This window comes from Macaca nemestrina, chromosome 10, assembly GCF_043159975.1.
Source record: "Macaca nemestrina isolate mMacNem1 chromosome 10, mMacNem.hap1, whole genome shotgun sequence".
Lineage (NCBI taxonomy): Eukaryota > Metazoa > Chordata > Mammalia > Primates > Cercopithecidae > Macaca > Macaca nemestrina.
Window position 1 is genome coordinate 121,237,448 of NC_092134.1, and position 16,714 is coordinate 121,254,161.

General features: G+C 35.3%; 1 protein-coding gene across 4 annotated transcripts in view; it reads right to left on the bottom strand.

Annotated features, from left to right (window-relative positions):
- Positions 1–2,695: 2,695 nt before the first annotated feature.
- LOC105481259 (phosphodiesterase 3A) overlaps positions 2,696–16,714 on the bottom strand; it is a 312,844-nt gene continuing 298,825 nt past the window's right edge. For all 4 annotated transcript variants that reach the window (XM_011740744.3, XM_071072102.1, XM_071072100.1 and 1 more), the window contains exon 16: positions 2,696–7,700. In XM_011740744.3, the coding sequence (XP_011739046.3) occupies positions 7,459–7,700 (242 nt within the window). In that variant the 3' untranslated portion in view covers positions 2,696–7,458. The remainder of the gene's footprint in view (positions 7,701–16,714) is intronic.

Sequence of the window (16,714 nt, forward strand, 5' to 3'; positions counted from 1 at the left end):
TCTCACTTTTATTATTTTGCATTGAGAGCTTCTGAATATTTATAAAAGCACCAATTTTCATTTTGTGACTTGCATGATAGAAATCTTGAGGAAGAAATATCAGGGGTTGGGTGGGTTCAGTGATATTTATTACCAATGCTTATCAACTAACAGATTGTCCTTGTTGGAACAAAAATGGTATGCATTCTTCTGTGACAATATATTAAGACATAAACTGACAGTCATAAGTGAAAAAAACACCAGTTAAGCAAACATAATATGCTAAAATTCCCATGCAAATAATTTACAGAGTATAAAAAATTTAGTGATTTTTTAAGCTGATGAATATGTATTAAGTAAAGCCATTAAAACTTCACTAACAGGTAATATATAGATATGTTAGAATTATTAAAGTTAGCAATACTACAATACTAAATTATACTTATAGTTAAAATGAAATCTCTGATAGAAGATGGAGTTTTGGACCCGTAATCAGTTGGGAATTTTAAAAAGAAAAGGGACAGGGAAACTGCTATCAACCAACACTTTATATACACAAATAACTATTTATTGAAGTATATATACTTCAAACAACTATTTTTAATTTCACATTTAACATCTGAGTATTTTGCCTTTTTAGGGAGTAAAATTACTGGAAAGAAAATCTTTCTCTTCAAAAGTTATTCAAGTAGCAGTTTTCAAACTAATTCAAGGGCTAATTCACATTTGGAAACATGTATAAGTGCTCCTTGTCATACAGAAAGTAATGGTTGAACTGTGTATTCACAAGTCATTTCACTCCAGAGTAACTAAATTGGTTTGTATCAAAGATGGAGGGGTGTCATGGATACCCTGCAAATTTTACGTAGCGTTCACTTCCAATCCACAGCTCTGCTTTTTTTGCTTCTTAGTACCATCGGTTTTACAAGGAAAGCAGGCTTGAGGAACTAGAACTTAAGTTGAAGGCCGTTCTTTCTTTTTATTATGGCAGAGGAGAATTTCTGCTTATTTTTTTGGTTACTAATATTGAGTAAGAGGAGTATAATTGAAGTGAAGCCATGCTTTCCTCCTATGAGTTTGTCTTTGTTTTTTCTTCATCTGGTTTTTGTTTTGAAACAGGAAAGGAAAATTATCCTGCTGTACTTTAATTTGAAATAGGAACTTTCAATGACACTGAAATATTAAACCATTAAGGCTTACAAAGTTTTGTTATTAGTTTTTTATTAATGAATTTCAAATTCTAACCTACTATCTGATCATGCTGGGCAGATTAATGCAGTGGCTGTTGTTTATTGACTGGTCAGTGTTTCATCTGTGAAAGTCAAGATGAATAAGGTTTAATTTTTCATAGTAGGACAGATAAATATTTGGCCTTTTGTGTTAGAACTTAGTAAAATAAAATATACATTAATAGAACATTTATAACAACACAAAACATAATAAATTGCTGGATAATACACTCCTTTGTCTTATGAAAACTCAGAAGATCTCATACTATAATTTGTACAAAGTTAAATTACTGACACTAATTTTTATCTAATGTATTTGAATAATTCATAAAACATTTCCCCCAGAGGCTTGTAGAATATTAGAAAAAAAGAATTAAATCTTCTTTCTAGTTTTCTGTTATATGATACTAGTTCTTATTATATCAAAATATTCAGCCTCTGATTATATGAAAATAATCAGTAGTTTACAGTTCTGATTATATGAAAATACTCAGTACCACGGAATGTCGTTTTGTGGGTTTCATTTTAATGGAAAAATTTTAAAATTAAATAACTTTCAAGAAAATAAATCAAATTTAAACATTCTTGAGAGTACTTACCTATGGTGATTTATTATTACTCTTTGAAGCCTTTTTGGTTACACTGAATTATTTGCATAATTAAAGAACCACTTCTTAATGCGAAGCAATGAGGAAATCATTGCTTCATTGTCAGAACATGAACATGTTCAACATTTTTATCTGTTAGGAGAAGGCTTTTCTTCTGTGATCCACAACTTTTCAAGGAAGCAGAAACCCAAGGATACCAATGTGTGTCAAGGCAATCAACCTTTAAAACATGTGGAGAAAAACTAGCTGTCCCTAGAAAGAAAATGCGGATTCCTTCTAGAGTCTTACACATATGTCAAAAGCCAATTTTGTTTTCCATTTATACATAATTCCATATACTGTATTTTATGGTCTTACCTACACTAGTTGATACTAGGTCAGTATTTTTGAATCAGCAGGTGAACATTGAGTTCCACTATGGAAATGAAGCCTTAATCTTCAGCAGTTTTGTGTCTTCAAACCTATTTTGCTCAATTTTTTTTTTTTTTTTTTTCTGAGGCAAAGTTTAACATCTCGTTGCCCAGCCTGGAGTGCAATGGTGCGATCTCAGCTCACCATAACCTCTGCCTCCCAGGTTCAAGCGATTATCCTGCCTCGGCCTCCCAGGTAGTTGGGATTACACGCGTGCACCACCATGCCCGGATAATTTGGTATTTTTAGTAAAGACAGGGTTTCTCCATGTTGGTCAGGCTGGTGTCGAACTCCCAACCTCAGGTGATCCACCCGCCTTGGCCTCCCAAAGTGCTGGGATTACAGGCGTGAGCCACCGCGCCCGGACCAAAAACGTTCATTTTATTTCACCATTGTTAGCCTGCTGTTAGAATGATTTGCTAGTGGGAACACAAAGAGCAATTCAAGTTAGGTAAAAGCACCATTAGGTAAGGTAAAAGCAACATTTATTTTAACAAATACAATGTGTAGGCAATAACACACATTGCCTAACATCCATGGTGCACAACATAGACTGGGAAACATGTTACTGTTCTCTGAGCATGGTTCATTGGTGTGAAACATACAAATACGTATGGAAATCTCAATTTAAGTTATATGTAGTTTTAGCTTAACTCATTGTTTGTAGTGTAATTCATTCCCAATAAGAATTTGAGTATCTTCCAGATGAACAAATTGATGTGTGAATAAAGGACCTAAAACTGATATATTTCTTAAAAAGAACAATTTAATTTTGGGATATTCTTTACCTAAAATTTCTGATTTCTTAATCTTAAAATTGAATTTTGTTGAAGATTTAAAAAATGGACTGACAATATCAGCAAATTCATAAAGACACAAATGACCTAGGACAATGGTCATAAAATGTGTTGCTGCTTGTTCGATCAATGAAATAAACACAGTTTCGTTTCAAAGTACATAAATATTTTAGCTTTCAATTATCTGGAATTGAGCTATTAGCATTTGAACTTTTATTGATATTTCTTCCACACATTAGCTAATAATTGCTAAATAAGGGGGATATTGTTGGTGTTTCTAGACTATGAAAGTTCATAGAACTTTGTTTTATTGGCGTGTTCTAACAGTTTGAAAGGCAGTTGATTTGCAAATGGCATATAAGTCAGGAAAGGCATTAAACTAGAATCAGGGTTAGGATGACAGAAGAGGACAAGACCCTTATTGAGGTTTCCATTATTATTTTAGAAGTACTATAAATGACGAGGACAATGGAGAGCCCCTTACTGACATGGAAGCACCAAGAATACCTCCCACAGTAGAATATAAATGATTTTTAGATTATTCACTTCTCATTAATCAAGATTTGATAATCACACAATTAGTTCACTTTTATAAATTAATAATTTCAAACTTTAGACTTTATTTATAATGATAATTTTTATATTTTTATTACTTAGAAAATAATTTATATTTTTCCATCATTTAAACAAAGAGTAGGCCTGAGTCTCATGCCTTTTGCACAGCTTTTACCTTCAAAGAAAGTTCTCTGGGTAAGATAGGCAGGGAATATGGGGAAACTGCAAATTAACAGTCTACATACATCTAATATGAACAGTCTGTAAGATATTCCTTTTCTTTAGTTTAACTGGGATTGCAACGGTAAGATTTGTTCTGGTATTCAACCAAAATAGACAGAATTTGGTATTCTGTTTTTAGGAAGTAAATACTTTCTTGAACATAATATGAGAAAATTTATTCGTTCATCAGATGAAGACTAATATAGATATATCCCTGTACAGAGCTACCGTCTTCATCTTTTATTGAGAGCCAAACCAGGTCTTATACAAATGACAAAAAATATTACAGCTAACAAAAGCAAAAGTGGTGCTTTTATCAAGGAAACCAATATTTTAAAGGTTAATTTAGATATATAACTGGAAAGACGTTTATTAGCATGCTGAAAATAACACTGATGACACTCAGAATATACCTGGTTTTTACTTAACAGAGAACCATGGCATCCAGGTAACCAGTTCCAACTTTTCCTACCATTGATTTTATGGTTTTCTAAACAATTACCTTTTTCCCTAGGTGGGCTAGAAACTCTTTCATTTGAAAGACCTGAGTTTATTTAATGGCACCTATAAATAGGCTCATATAAAAATGTACTAAATTGCAACAAATACATTGGCACCACAGGAAGTAAGCTCTGGATTTGGATGTGAACACAATAATATTGCTGTCACCTAAAAGGGGGAGAACTCTACTGGCAGAAAATGTCCCTTAGCATCCTTTGAGATGTACTGGGTGTGTACGAAAGTCACATACTTGGTGGATCTTCATCCCTTTATTTATCCCAATTGACTTCTAGCTGTAATAGTAATTTATTTTTAAAGAAAAATGTATCAATCTTCCTGGATTGATGAACACAGTTCTGGAATGAAGATGTTCTAATTGCTTTGGCCACTATTATTCCTCTTATTTCCTGTACCTTAAAACACAACAAAAAACAAAACCAGGCAGTTTGCTGAGACTTCCACTGTAGTAGCCAAGATGCCCTGCTAATTGGACTATACAGCTTTGATGAAACTGCCAACAGACTGTGATGGGCTTCCAACTGTCCTGCCAGTCCACTCACTCCAAACGTAGCTTTATGTTCAATTAATATTTATGTTAGAGATGGACAGGCTTTGGAAGATGGGAAAATATTGGCTTTGTTAAGTAATTAGACACAAGGGGTATGAGAAGATAAATGCTTTTCTCCCCCTTCTCTTAATTGCAATGAAAGGAAAATAGTTAAATTCACTGGCAAAATTTGACTCATAGTAATTTTTGCAAACATAGAGACACACAGGCAAAACTAAGGAAATGAAAACAATTAGGTAAGTTCTAAAAAATGAAGACCTGGTGTTAATTCAGAAATCTACTGAAATATATTTTAATTATTTAGGTAGAGGCTGCATCCACTTGATCCTTTTTACATTTTCCTACTTATTGGAGAATTTGCCTTGAAACCATGAATATTTTTTGTTGTATTATCTTTGCCTTATTTTTTAAAATGCTGTGAATTACTGTAAAACAATGCTTCAAAAGGGGAGAGTACAATATCCATTTACGAGAAATAAAAGTATTTTTAATGTAAACATTTCTTTCTACTACGTCAGAGAAAATAAAAACTGGAAATCACAATCAAAGTTTACATAGAAGCTAAGATTGTTTAGATAATGAGTAGGTCTATATATAGTACTGAAGGAAGAATCATAACCAAACAGTGTTGGAAAGAAATGGACACCAACTATAAAAATATGGTATTGGCTAACAGTCTTTCATCTGGGAGATATGGACCCAGAATTCATTCAGTTAGCAAAAGTTACTAGTGAAAAAAACATTCTTTGCAGCATCCTCATTTAATTGGCAAAAAAAAAAAAAAAACTATATCAGATTATCATTTAAATTATAATAGGTAGATGATTGGCTGTCCATCGACCTCCATGCAAATGAATCATCATTCTCTTACTGGGCTTGGAGAGAACTACAATGTATAAAAATGGTGATTAAAGTATAACTTTATAAAAATGTTTCCCTTTTCCTTTTTTAAAAAAAGAGTTTACTATCTACAGAAACAAAAAAATCTTCATATTTACATCAAGATAACTATCATGACATATATAATAATACGAAATAAAATATTGAAAGTGAGTATCAACTTTTTAAATAGAGGTTTGGCTCACAGCATAAACAAGTGTAGATAACAAACAAACCAAAACAAAACAAACAAAAAGACTTTCAATAATAACCCGATCCTCAAACAATCTCTCTATAATCTCCCCTGCCAGAAGAAGCACGACTGACAATGGGCCAGATTGCTGATGGAGGCTACCCCGACAAACAGCGTGTGGATACCACAACAGGGGTTGTCAGCGGGACCTTTGCCCCTGAAAGACAAACTACAACAGTTGCCAAGAATCAGGCTTTTCCTACATCAACACAAAAACCCTGGGTTGAAATAATCTCCTTCCTATCTTGCTATATAACCCAGAGTGATTTTTCTGTTTCCTTTTCTTCCTCTACCACACATTTTGCAGCAAATTAAGAAGACACAGGCGATCACGCTGAAGTACAATTTCCCAAGCCTTCTCTGGCATCATTTAGAATTCTAACCTGACTGAAAGACCTGACTCTGACTCTTTCCTAGGTGTTTATGGATAAAGAATGCCATCCCCTTAAATGGTGATTTGATCTCAGTTGAGTGACATCCATAATCACAGACAGCTCCTATACATTCATTAGGCAAGTAGACTGGAAAATGCCTCGGTCTTCCAGGTTTGAGGCTGGTGATAGAGCTCCTTCAAGTGGTGCATAACAGTAATGTAATACCAAATATGTGGCCCTCTCACCCAGCCCTTCAGTGCCCTCCATCTGCAAAAGGCCCTTTATTTGAAGCTAAATGGAGGAGGGCATTTGGAATGGCTGCCTCCCAAAGACACTCCACAGTGAACTTCCTTCTGTTTGTTCACATGTACTCAGTCATTTGCTACAGCTATTCTATGAGTTACTGAAACCACAAAAATCATATGCACACACATGCACACAAGCACCCTTTCAAACCGTTCCCTTCTGTCTCTCTTTCACACACACACACACACACACACACACACACACACACACACACACACACACAGTGTTGGCAGGATGTATCAGAATTCAAATAATGCTCTGGAACTTTCATCCCTCAGTACTAAGAGCAAAAGCTGCTTAGTTGGTAACCTACATTTCCTGCACTGTTTCCTTGCTAAGCCACACCATCTCCTTTGTGATTTGGTTTCCTTTATGATTTATTATATCACAGTGACCACTATATATCTTAATATAAATGTTACTAAATTGTGGAGCCAGCAATCCTGGCCTTCAGTGTGTATGTGTGTGCGTGCATGGGTGTGAATACGTTTTACATGTATCTATGTGGGAGCTTATATACACACACACATATATATTCCCTCCTTAAAAAATCCTTAGAAGCTGGTGTTGCAATGTGAAAGCTTCTTTGAGCAAAGAGTTTTTAACATGTACCTCACTGTAAAAATATACACACAAAATGCGAAGAATCCCAAAATGCAATAGCCATTTGCCCATCTTCTCAAATTTCTACAGTGTTGTGTCTAAATGTTGTGCTGGCTTGAAGAGAGTCTTTGACAAGTCAATCTGTTTGGAAACACAGCCCATTCTATCCATTGTCACTGGTCTGGCTTTGGGGTTGGTATCTCCTCCCCTCTTGGTTTCCCTTTCTCTTCTTCTTCTTCCTTGATAGCCTGGATCTGTTCTGAAGAGTGCGATTGAGGGGTCGGGTCCAGGGATTGATTTTCAACACCTGCCAACCGTTGCTCCTCTTCAATGACTTTCTTCCACATCTTGTGGTTCTGTAAGAGGTGCTGAGTTATTTGGCAGTAGATTTTTCTCCTTTTGAAAGTCTTCTTTTCTAAAATAAATAAAATAAAATGCACTAAATTAGACTACTTAGTTGTGTGCTGAGCACACAAATGTTATCTCTTTTAAGATAATTAAGAGGAGGTAATCCATAACCTTGGTTTGTATATTATAATAATGCAGTTTTGGAGAATGGGGAAGAAAAAGGAAAATGGCAATAATCATTAAAATATCACTCACAAATAACTAGGGATGGTATTTAATATTTGGCAATGTCCAGAGCAAGATTCTGCTTTTATCTTGGTATTATTCTCCTTACATTCAGGCTCTCAAGGCTTTTTACATAGATCATTGAAATAACTTCTTGCTATGTCTGTCTCTGTTAGTCAATTTAATTCACAAACATCTACAAGACTGATATATTTAAAGATGGTTCTGATGTTCCTCATCTGCTTCATGTGGACTAAATAATTAATTTCAGGCTGGGCGCAGTGGCTCAGGCCTGTAATCCCAGCACTTTGGGAGGCTGAGGCGGGCGGATCACGAGGTCAGGAGATTAAGACCATACTGGCTAACACGGTGAAACCTCATCTCTACTAAAAATACAAAAAATTAGCTGGGTGTGGTGGTGGGCACCTGTAGTCCCAGGTACTCGGGAGGCTGAGGCAGGAGAATGGCGTGAACCCGGGAGGCGGAGCTTGCAGTGAGCTAAGATTGCGCCACTGCACTCCAGTCTGGGAAGACAGCAAGACTCCATCTCAAAAACTAAACTAAACTAAACTAAACTAAAAAAAAAAAAAATTAATTTCAAAATGTAGTTAACTATACCCTGCTTTTTTAATTTTTAAAACATCTACACTGAACTCATATTTTCAAGCTGGTACTACCTATCCTTCTGAAATGTTCTTTGCAACCACTGAGAGTATATATCCATTCATTTTTTAAAGACTCCATCAGATTTCACTGAATTCTTCTAAGAAATAATCTCTTTCTTCTAAATTTCTATGTTACTCCATATATGCCTCCTAGAGTATATACTGTTTCTGCTTTTATTTTTTCCCTTTTGTTCTCCTTATTATCTCTTCTTCTGGTAACTGTGCATCCAAAATCATTTAGAGAGAACTTTTCCCCCTCCCTTCAATTATGTGGTTCTAGAAAAGGTTTTTAAATTCCACAACCAGTCTACAAAATTGTATCACAGTGACTGGCCAATAGTTGCGTGGGTGACCCAAGTTGGGCCTGAGTCCTTCCTTGAGATATTTCCCATTTGCACATAATGAATGTGGGTTTGAGAGGTGTAATTGGAGATCCTATCTCCTTTGCTTATGCATCTGGAATGAAGTGAACTTACAGCTGGCTATAGTTCCAGCCTCATGAAGAAAGCAAAGCTGAAAGAACAAGCTGTTAGGCAGGTGAGGCAGAGACAAAAGCAAGAACAAATAAGCACTGATAATAGCCAACATCATGTTTACATGAACCAATAATGTTCACTTTTTGTATATCCTCATTCCATTGGAATTTTATAACTTGTAACAAAAAAAAAAGTTCTACCTTAGTATACCTCCTTTAAGAAACTAATCTTGGGCCAGGTGCGGTGGCTCATGGCTGTAATCCCAGCACTTTGGGAGGTCGAGGCAGGCGGATCATGAGGTCATGAGATCGAGACCATCCTGGCTAACACAGTAAAACCCCGTCTCTACTAAAAATACAAAAAATTAGCCAAGCGTGGTGGCGGGCACCTGTAGTCCCAGCTACTCAGGAGGCTGAGGCAGGAGAATGGTGTGAACCCGGAAGGCGGAGCTTGCAGTGAGCCAAGATCGGCCACTGCACTCCAGCCTGGGCGACAGAGTGAGACTCCGTCTCAAAAAAAAAAAAAAGACACTTATCTTGGCATCTTCAAGATGGTAGGCTAGAGACATCTGGTACTTGCCTCCTCCACAGAGAAGAACCAATGGACTGAGTAGGTAATCAGACTTAACCTCTAAAATATAATTTTGAATTCAACAGAGAAATGACAGGAAATACCTAATATAAGGAAGAAGAAAAACAATTCGTAATATGAATGAGAAATTTACTAAAGAGACAGGTATCAAGAAAAGAAAAAAGAGGAACCAAAGAGAAACTCTGGAATGAAGAATTCATTGAAAGAAATACATATGCATTCAAAAGTTTTAACAATAGATTAGATCAAGTTGAAAAAAGAATCAGAATTTGAAGATGGGTCTTTTGACATAACCCAGTCAGATGAACATTAAAAACATAAAAAATAATAATAATGAACAAAGCTTGCATGACATATTTGAATTTTCAGTGTCCCAGAAGGTGAAAAGAAAATGAAAGAGACAGAAAACCTGTTTAACAAAATTATAAGTCAAAATTTCCCAACTCTAACAAACAGAGATTTAGACATCTAGATGCAGGAAGCTCAGAGAAACTCACAAAAATACAATTCAAGGTCTTCTCCATGGTGCGCTGTAGTCAAACTGTCAAAAGTCAAAGACACAGAGAGTTCTAAAAACAGTAAAAGAAAAGTATCTGGTAACTTATAAGGAAACTTCCATCAGACTAACAGATTTCTCAGCAGAAATCTTTCAGGCCAGAAGATAATGGGATAATATATTCAAACTGCTGAAAGAAAAAACCATAAACCCAGCCAAGTTATCCTTCATAAATGAAGGAAAAATAAAGTCTTTTTTCACAGAAGCAAAACTCAGAGAATTAATCACCACTAGACCAGCACTACAAGAAATACCTAAGGGAGGCCTACATGTGAAAGCAAAAGGATGGTATCTATCATTATGAAAACACTTGAAAGCGTAAAACCCACTGGTGGAACAAACATGAATAAGGAAATGAAAGGAATCAAATGTTACCACTACAGAAAACTACCCAACTGCAATGATAAACAATGAGAGAGAGAGAGAAAGGAACAAAAGATATACATAACAATTATAAATCAATTAACAAAATGACAGGAATAAGGACTTATATATCGATAATCACCTTGAGTGTAAACAGACTAAGATTTCCACTTACAAGACACAGAATGGGTGAATTGATTAAAAAACATGACTTAATTATGTGCTAAGAAACTCATCTCTCCTGTAGACAGATACAGACTAGAAGTAAAAGAAAATACAGATATAGACTAGAAGTAAAAGAAAAAATATACTTCATGCAAACAAAAACAAAAAACAATCAAGAGTAGCTATACTTATGTTAGATGAAACAGAAATTAAGTCAAAACAGTAAAAAGTGGACATAGTCATTATATAATGAAAAAGAGATCAATTCAGTAAGAAGATAAAATAGTTCTAAACATATATGCACTAACACCAGAGCACCCAGATACTAAATCTGATCTTAGCCAAGAGGCCGAGAAGCAATATCACACCCAGATATATGCAAAGCAAATATTAATAGATCTAGAGAGAGAGAGAGAGAGAGACACTTCAACACAGAAATAGTTGAGGACTTCAACATCCCACTCTCAGAACTAGACAGCTCATCTAGACAGAAAATTAATAAATAAACATTGGATTTAAACTGCATTTTAGACCAATGGACCTAACAGATATTTACAGAACATTTTGTTGAACAGCTACAGAATACTCATTGTTAGCACATGGAATTAATCTCCAGGATAGACCAGATGTTAGGACACAAAACAAGTCTCAACACATTTTTAAAAAATCTAAATCATATCAAGTTTCTTGTTAGACCACAATGAATAAAACTAGAAATCAATAACAAGACAAACTTTGGAAGCTGTATAAATACACGAAAATTAGAAAATTTGTTCCTGAATGACCTTTTGGTTAAAGAGATAATTAAGGAATAAATCAATAAATTTCTTGAAACAAATGAAAATGGAAACAACACAAAGTAGTAGTCAAAGGGAAGTTTAACACAATAAATACCAACAACAAAAAACTAAAAATATTTCAAATAAGCAACCCAATAATGCACCTCAAGGAACTTGAAAAGCAAGAACTAATTAGGCCATGAATTAGTAGAATAAAAGAAATAATAAAGATAAGAAGAGAACTGAATACAATAGAAAATTAAAGACACAATGTATCTAGGAAACAAAAAGTTGGTTTTTTGAAAAGATAAACAAAATGAGTAAGTCACTAGGTAGACTAACCAAGAAAAAAGAGAAGGCCTCCAAAAATAAAATCAGAAATGAAAAAGGAGACATTATAACGGATACCATAGAAATACAAAAGATTATCAGAGATTATTATGAACAAGTATGTATTAGCAAACTAGAAAACCTAGATGAAATAGATAAATTCCTGGAAACATACGCCAAAATTGAATCAGGAAGAAATAGAAAACCTGAACAGACCAATAATAAGTAATCACATTAAATCAACAATAAAGACTCCCAACAATAAAAAGTCTACTACTGGATGACTTTGCATAAAAATGCTTTTTCTTTATCTATCCTCTCAATAGATGCAGAAAAAACATTTGATAAAATTCAACATCACTTTACGATAAAAACTAAAAATACTAGGAAGGAACATGCCTCAACATAATAAACACCACACATAATAAAACCACAGCTAATATCTGAATGTGGAAAGTTGAAAGCCTTTCCTCTAAGAACTGGAAAAGGACAAGATGCTCACTATCACTGCTGCTATTCAAAATTGTACTAGAAGCCCTACTCAGAGCAATCAGGCATCCAAATTGGAAAAGAGGAAGTTAAATTGTCCCTCTTTGTAGATGATATAGTCCTATATCTAGAAAAACCTAGACTCCACCAAAAAACACTTAGATCTGATAAATACATTGAGTAAAGTTGCAGGATACAAAAAATCAGTAGTATTTCTATACACCAATGATGAACTAGCTGACAAAGAAATTAAGAAGGCAATCCCTTTTACAATAGCTAAAAAATAATTAGAAATAAATTTAACCAAGGTAGATAAAGACCTCTACATGGAAAACTACAAAAATCTGATGAAACATGTTGAAGACAACACAAACAAATACAAAGACATTCCATGATCATGGATCTGAAGTATTAACATTTTCAAAATGACTGTTCTACCCAAGCAATGTATAGATTAAATGCAACCTTTATTTAAAAAAAAAAAGACCAACACATTATTCAAAAAACAGGAAAAACAATTATAAAACTTCTATGGAACCAAAAAAGAGCTTGAATAGCCAAAACAATCCTGAACAAAAAGAACAAAGATGCAGGCATCACACTACCTGACTTCAAAATATACCACAAGGGTATAGTAAACAAAACAGCATGGTGTTGGTATAAAAACGGACACATAGACCAAGAAAACAGAGACTCCAGAAATAAATGCATGTACTTATAGCCAACTGATTTATGACAAAGGTGCCAAGAATATATATTGAAGAAAGGACATATTTTTTATTAAGTGGTGCTGGGTAAATTGGATATTCACATGCAGAAGAATGAAACTAGACTCCATTTCTCACCATATACAAAAATGAGCTCAAGACAGATTAAAGACTTAAGTAAGGCCAAAACTAAAAAATGGTTAGAAGACAACATAAGGGAGATTCTATAGGACATTGACCTAAGCAAAGATTTTATGATTAAGACCTCAAAAACCCAGGCAAATAAAACAAATATAGAGAAATGGGACTAAACTAAACACTAAAACCCTCTGTACAGCAAAGGAATCAACACAGTGAAGAGAAAATCTATAGAATGGAAGAAAATATATGCAAATTTTTCTTACAACAAGAGACTAATATCCAGAATATACAAGAAAATCAAACAACAATTAAAAAACAAAAACAAAAAATTCTATTAAAAAGTAGGCAAAGACACGAATAGACATTTCTCAAAAGAAGACATAAAAATGGTCAACAGGTATATGAAAAAATGCTCAACATCACTAATCACCAGGAAAATGCAAATCAAAACCACAATGAGATATCATCTTACCCCAGTTAGAATGGCTATTAGTAAAAACAAAAAAACAACAGATGCTGGCAAGAACGTGGCAAAAAGGGAACTCATAACACTGTAGGAATATAAGTTAGTATAGCCACTATGGAAAACAGTATGCAGATTTCTCAAAACCTCAAAAGAGAACTACCGTATGATCTAGTAACCCCACTACTGGGCATTTATCAAAAGGAAAAGAAATTAGTATATTAAAAAGATAATTGCGCCCCCATATTTATTGCAGCAGTCTTCACAATAGCAAAGGTATGGAATCAACCTAAGTGTCCATCAGCTGATGAATGGATAAAGAAAATGTGGTATACATACACAATGGAATAATATTCAGACATAAAAAGAATAAAATCATGTCATTTGCAGCATCATTAATGGAACTGGAGATCATTACGTTAAATGAAATAAACCTAGAAAAGAAAGACAAATACCGCATGTTCTCACTCTTATGTGGGAGCTAGAAAAGTTGATCTCGTGGAAGTGAGAGTAGAATGACAGACACCAGAGGCTGAGAAGGGTATATGGTTGGGGGTTAGGAGGAATGAAGAGGTACTGATTAATTAGTACAGACATACTAGTTAGAATAAATAAGTTCTTATCTTCGATAGCAGAGTAAGGTGACTACTGTTAATAATGTATTGCATACTTCAAAATAGTGGGAAGACGGGACTTTCCAACACATAGAAATGATAAATATGGTCGGGTGCAGTGGCTCCGGGCTCATGCCTGTAATCCCAGCACTTTGGGAGGCCGGGGCGGGTGGATCACCTGAGGTCGGGAGTTCAAGAGCAGCCTGACCAACACGGAGAAACTCCATTGCTACTAAAAATACAAAAATTGGCTGGGCATGGTGGCATATGCCTGTCCTAGCTACTTGGGGGGCTGAGGCAGGAGAATCACTTCAATCCAGGAGGTGGAGCATGCGGTGAGCCGAGAATGCACCACTGCACTCCAGCCTGGGCAACAGAGTGAGGGATACTCTAAATATGCTGATTTAATCATTACACATTCCATGTATGTGACAAAATATCACATGTGCCCCACATAAATATGTACAAATATGTATTGATTAAAAATACAAAAAGTTGCTTATAGGACAGGGAAATGCAAATGAAAACTATGCCTACTTAGAATAGCTAAAATGAAAATGATTCTAAAAAATCAAGTGTAGACAAGGAATTTAACAATTAGAAATAATATATTGCTTATAGGAATATACATTTTTACATGTACTTTGGAAAATTATTCAGTTCTGTCTATTAATCTGAATAAATGAGTACCCTACTTAAAAAATATAAACCCAAATCTTATTCTCATATATTCCAAACAGTTTCTTTTCTAGACTATAGGGTCTTTGAGGGAGCCTTGGACACAGTACAGATTTGACACATCAGCAAATATGCATTTAAAAAAGAAATACATTTTCTTTGACCAAATCATTCAGAGTTTTCAACATGGAAATATTAACAATAATTTTCACAGGATTATATCCTTTGACTGAGGAAAAATAATAAACCCAATTTAAACAGAAAAAAAGTACAAGATATTTTAAAGAAGACTGTTTAATCAGCATTCACTATTTAGGCTTCTAAATCCTTATTTATTTATGAATCACCTGGTATGTACCAAATGTTGTCCTCAGTTCTAGTGACCCTCTGACAGACAAGATAAATATGATGCTTGCCAGCAGCAGGCTTTTACTCTCGTGGAAAGATAGTGAACAAGCAGGCACAATAATACTGAGTCTTATGGAGTCTTTGAAAGTCAGCAGAAAGGGAAGGAAATGGCTCAGTTGGTACAATATTGTATGAAGGTGGTGGCTGGATTAGGACAGGGGTAATGAAAATGAAGAAAAGTCAATAAATATGAGATATATTTGTATGGTAGAATCAACAGGACTTGGCAACTGATTAGAGGTAGGCAATTAAGAGGGAGGAATCAGAGACAACCCTGTTTTCTGACCTGAGCAGTTGAGCATGTTGGTAAGATGCACTGAGAAAGGGAAGGTTGAATGAGGAGTAGATTTGAAGGTGTAGTAGTCCATTTCACACTGCTGATAAAGACGTACCTGAGACTGGGTAATTTTTAAAGAAAAAAAGAGGTTTAATGGACTAAGAGTTCTACATGGCTGGGGAGGTCTCACAAACACGGCAGAAGGCAAAAGGCATGTCTTACATGGTATCAGGCAAAAAGAGAATGAGAGAGCCAAGCAAAAGAGGAGACCTCTTATAAAATCATCAGATCCATGACTTATTCACTACCAGGAGAACAATATGGGGGAAACTGCCCTCATGATTCAAGTATCTCCCACGGTCCTTTCCACAACACATGAAAGTTATTGGAGCTACAATTCAAAATTAGATTTGGGTGAGGACACAGCCAAACCATATCAGAAGAAAATGAATAGAGGTATTCTGAACATGAGGTGTCTGGAAGACCTCTAAATAGAGAGGTAAAGTAGGCAGCTGGTAGAGAGCTTAGAAGAGAGGTCTGTTCTCTTCCAAGAAACCAGAATATCATGTAACTCTCAGTACCGTCATCTAAGTGACGACTTTAGACTTGAGCCAAGAGTTCAGAAGTTCAGCTAAGATCCTCCCATTAGACTGAATTTCCCTGGTGTATTAGTCCATTCTCATGCTGCTATAAAAAACTGCCCAAGACTGGGTAATTTATAAAGGAAAGCGGTTTAATTGACTCACAGTTCCACAGGGCTGGGGAGGCCTCAGGAAACTTATAATCATGGTGGAAGGGGAAGCAAACATGTCCTTATTCACATGGTGGCAGGAAGAGAGAAGTGCCAAGCAAAGGGGGAAAAGCCCCTTTTAACCTTTAGATCTCATAAGAACTCATTATCACAAGAACAGCATGACAATAACCACCCCCATGATTCAATTATCTCTGATTGGGTCCCTCCCACAACACATGGGGATTATGGGAACTACAATTCAAGATGAGATTTGGGTGGCAACATAGCCAAATCATATTATTCTGCCCCTTACCCCTCCCAAAACTAATATTCCCACATTTTAAAACACAAGCTTGCCTTTCCAAAAGTCCCCCAAAGTCTTAATTCATTCCAGCATTAACCCAAAGTCCAAGTCCAAGGT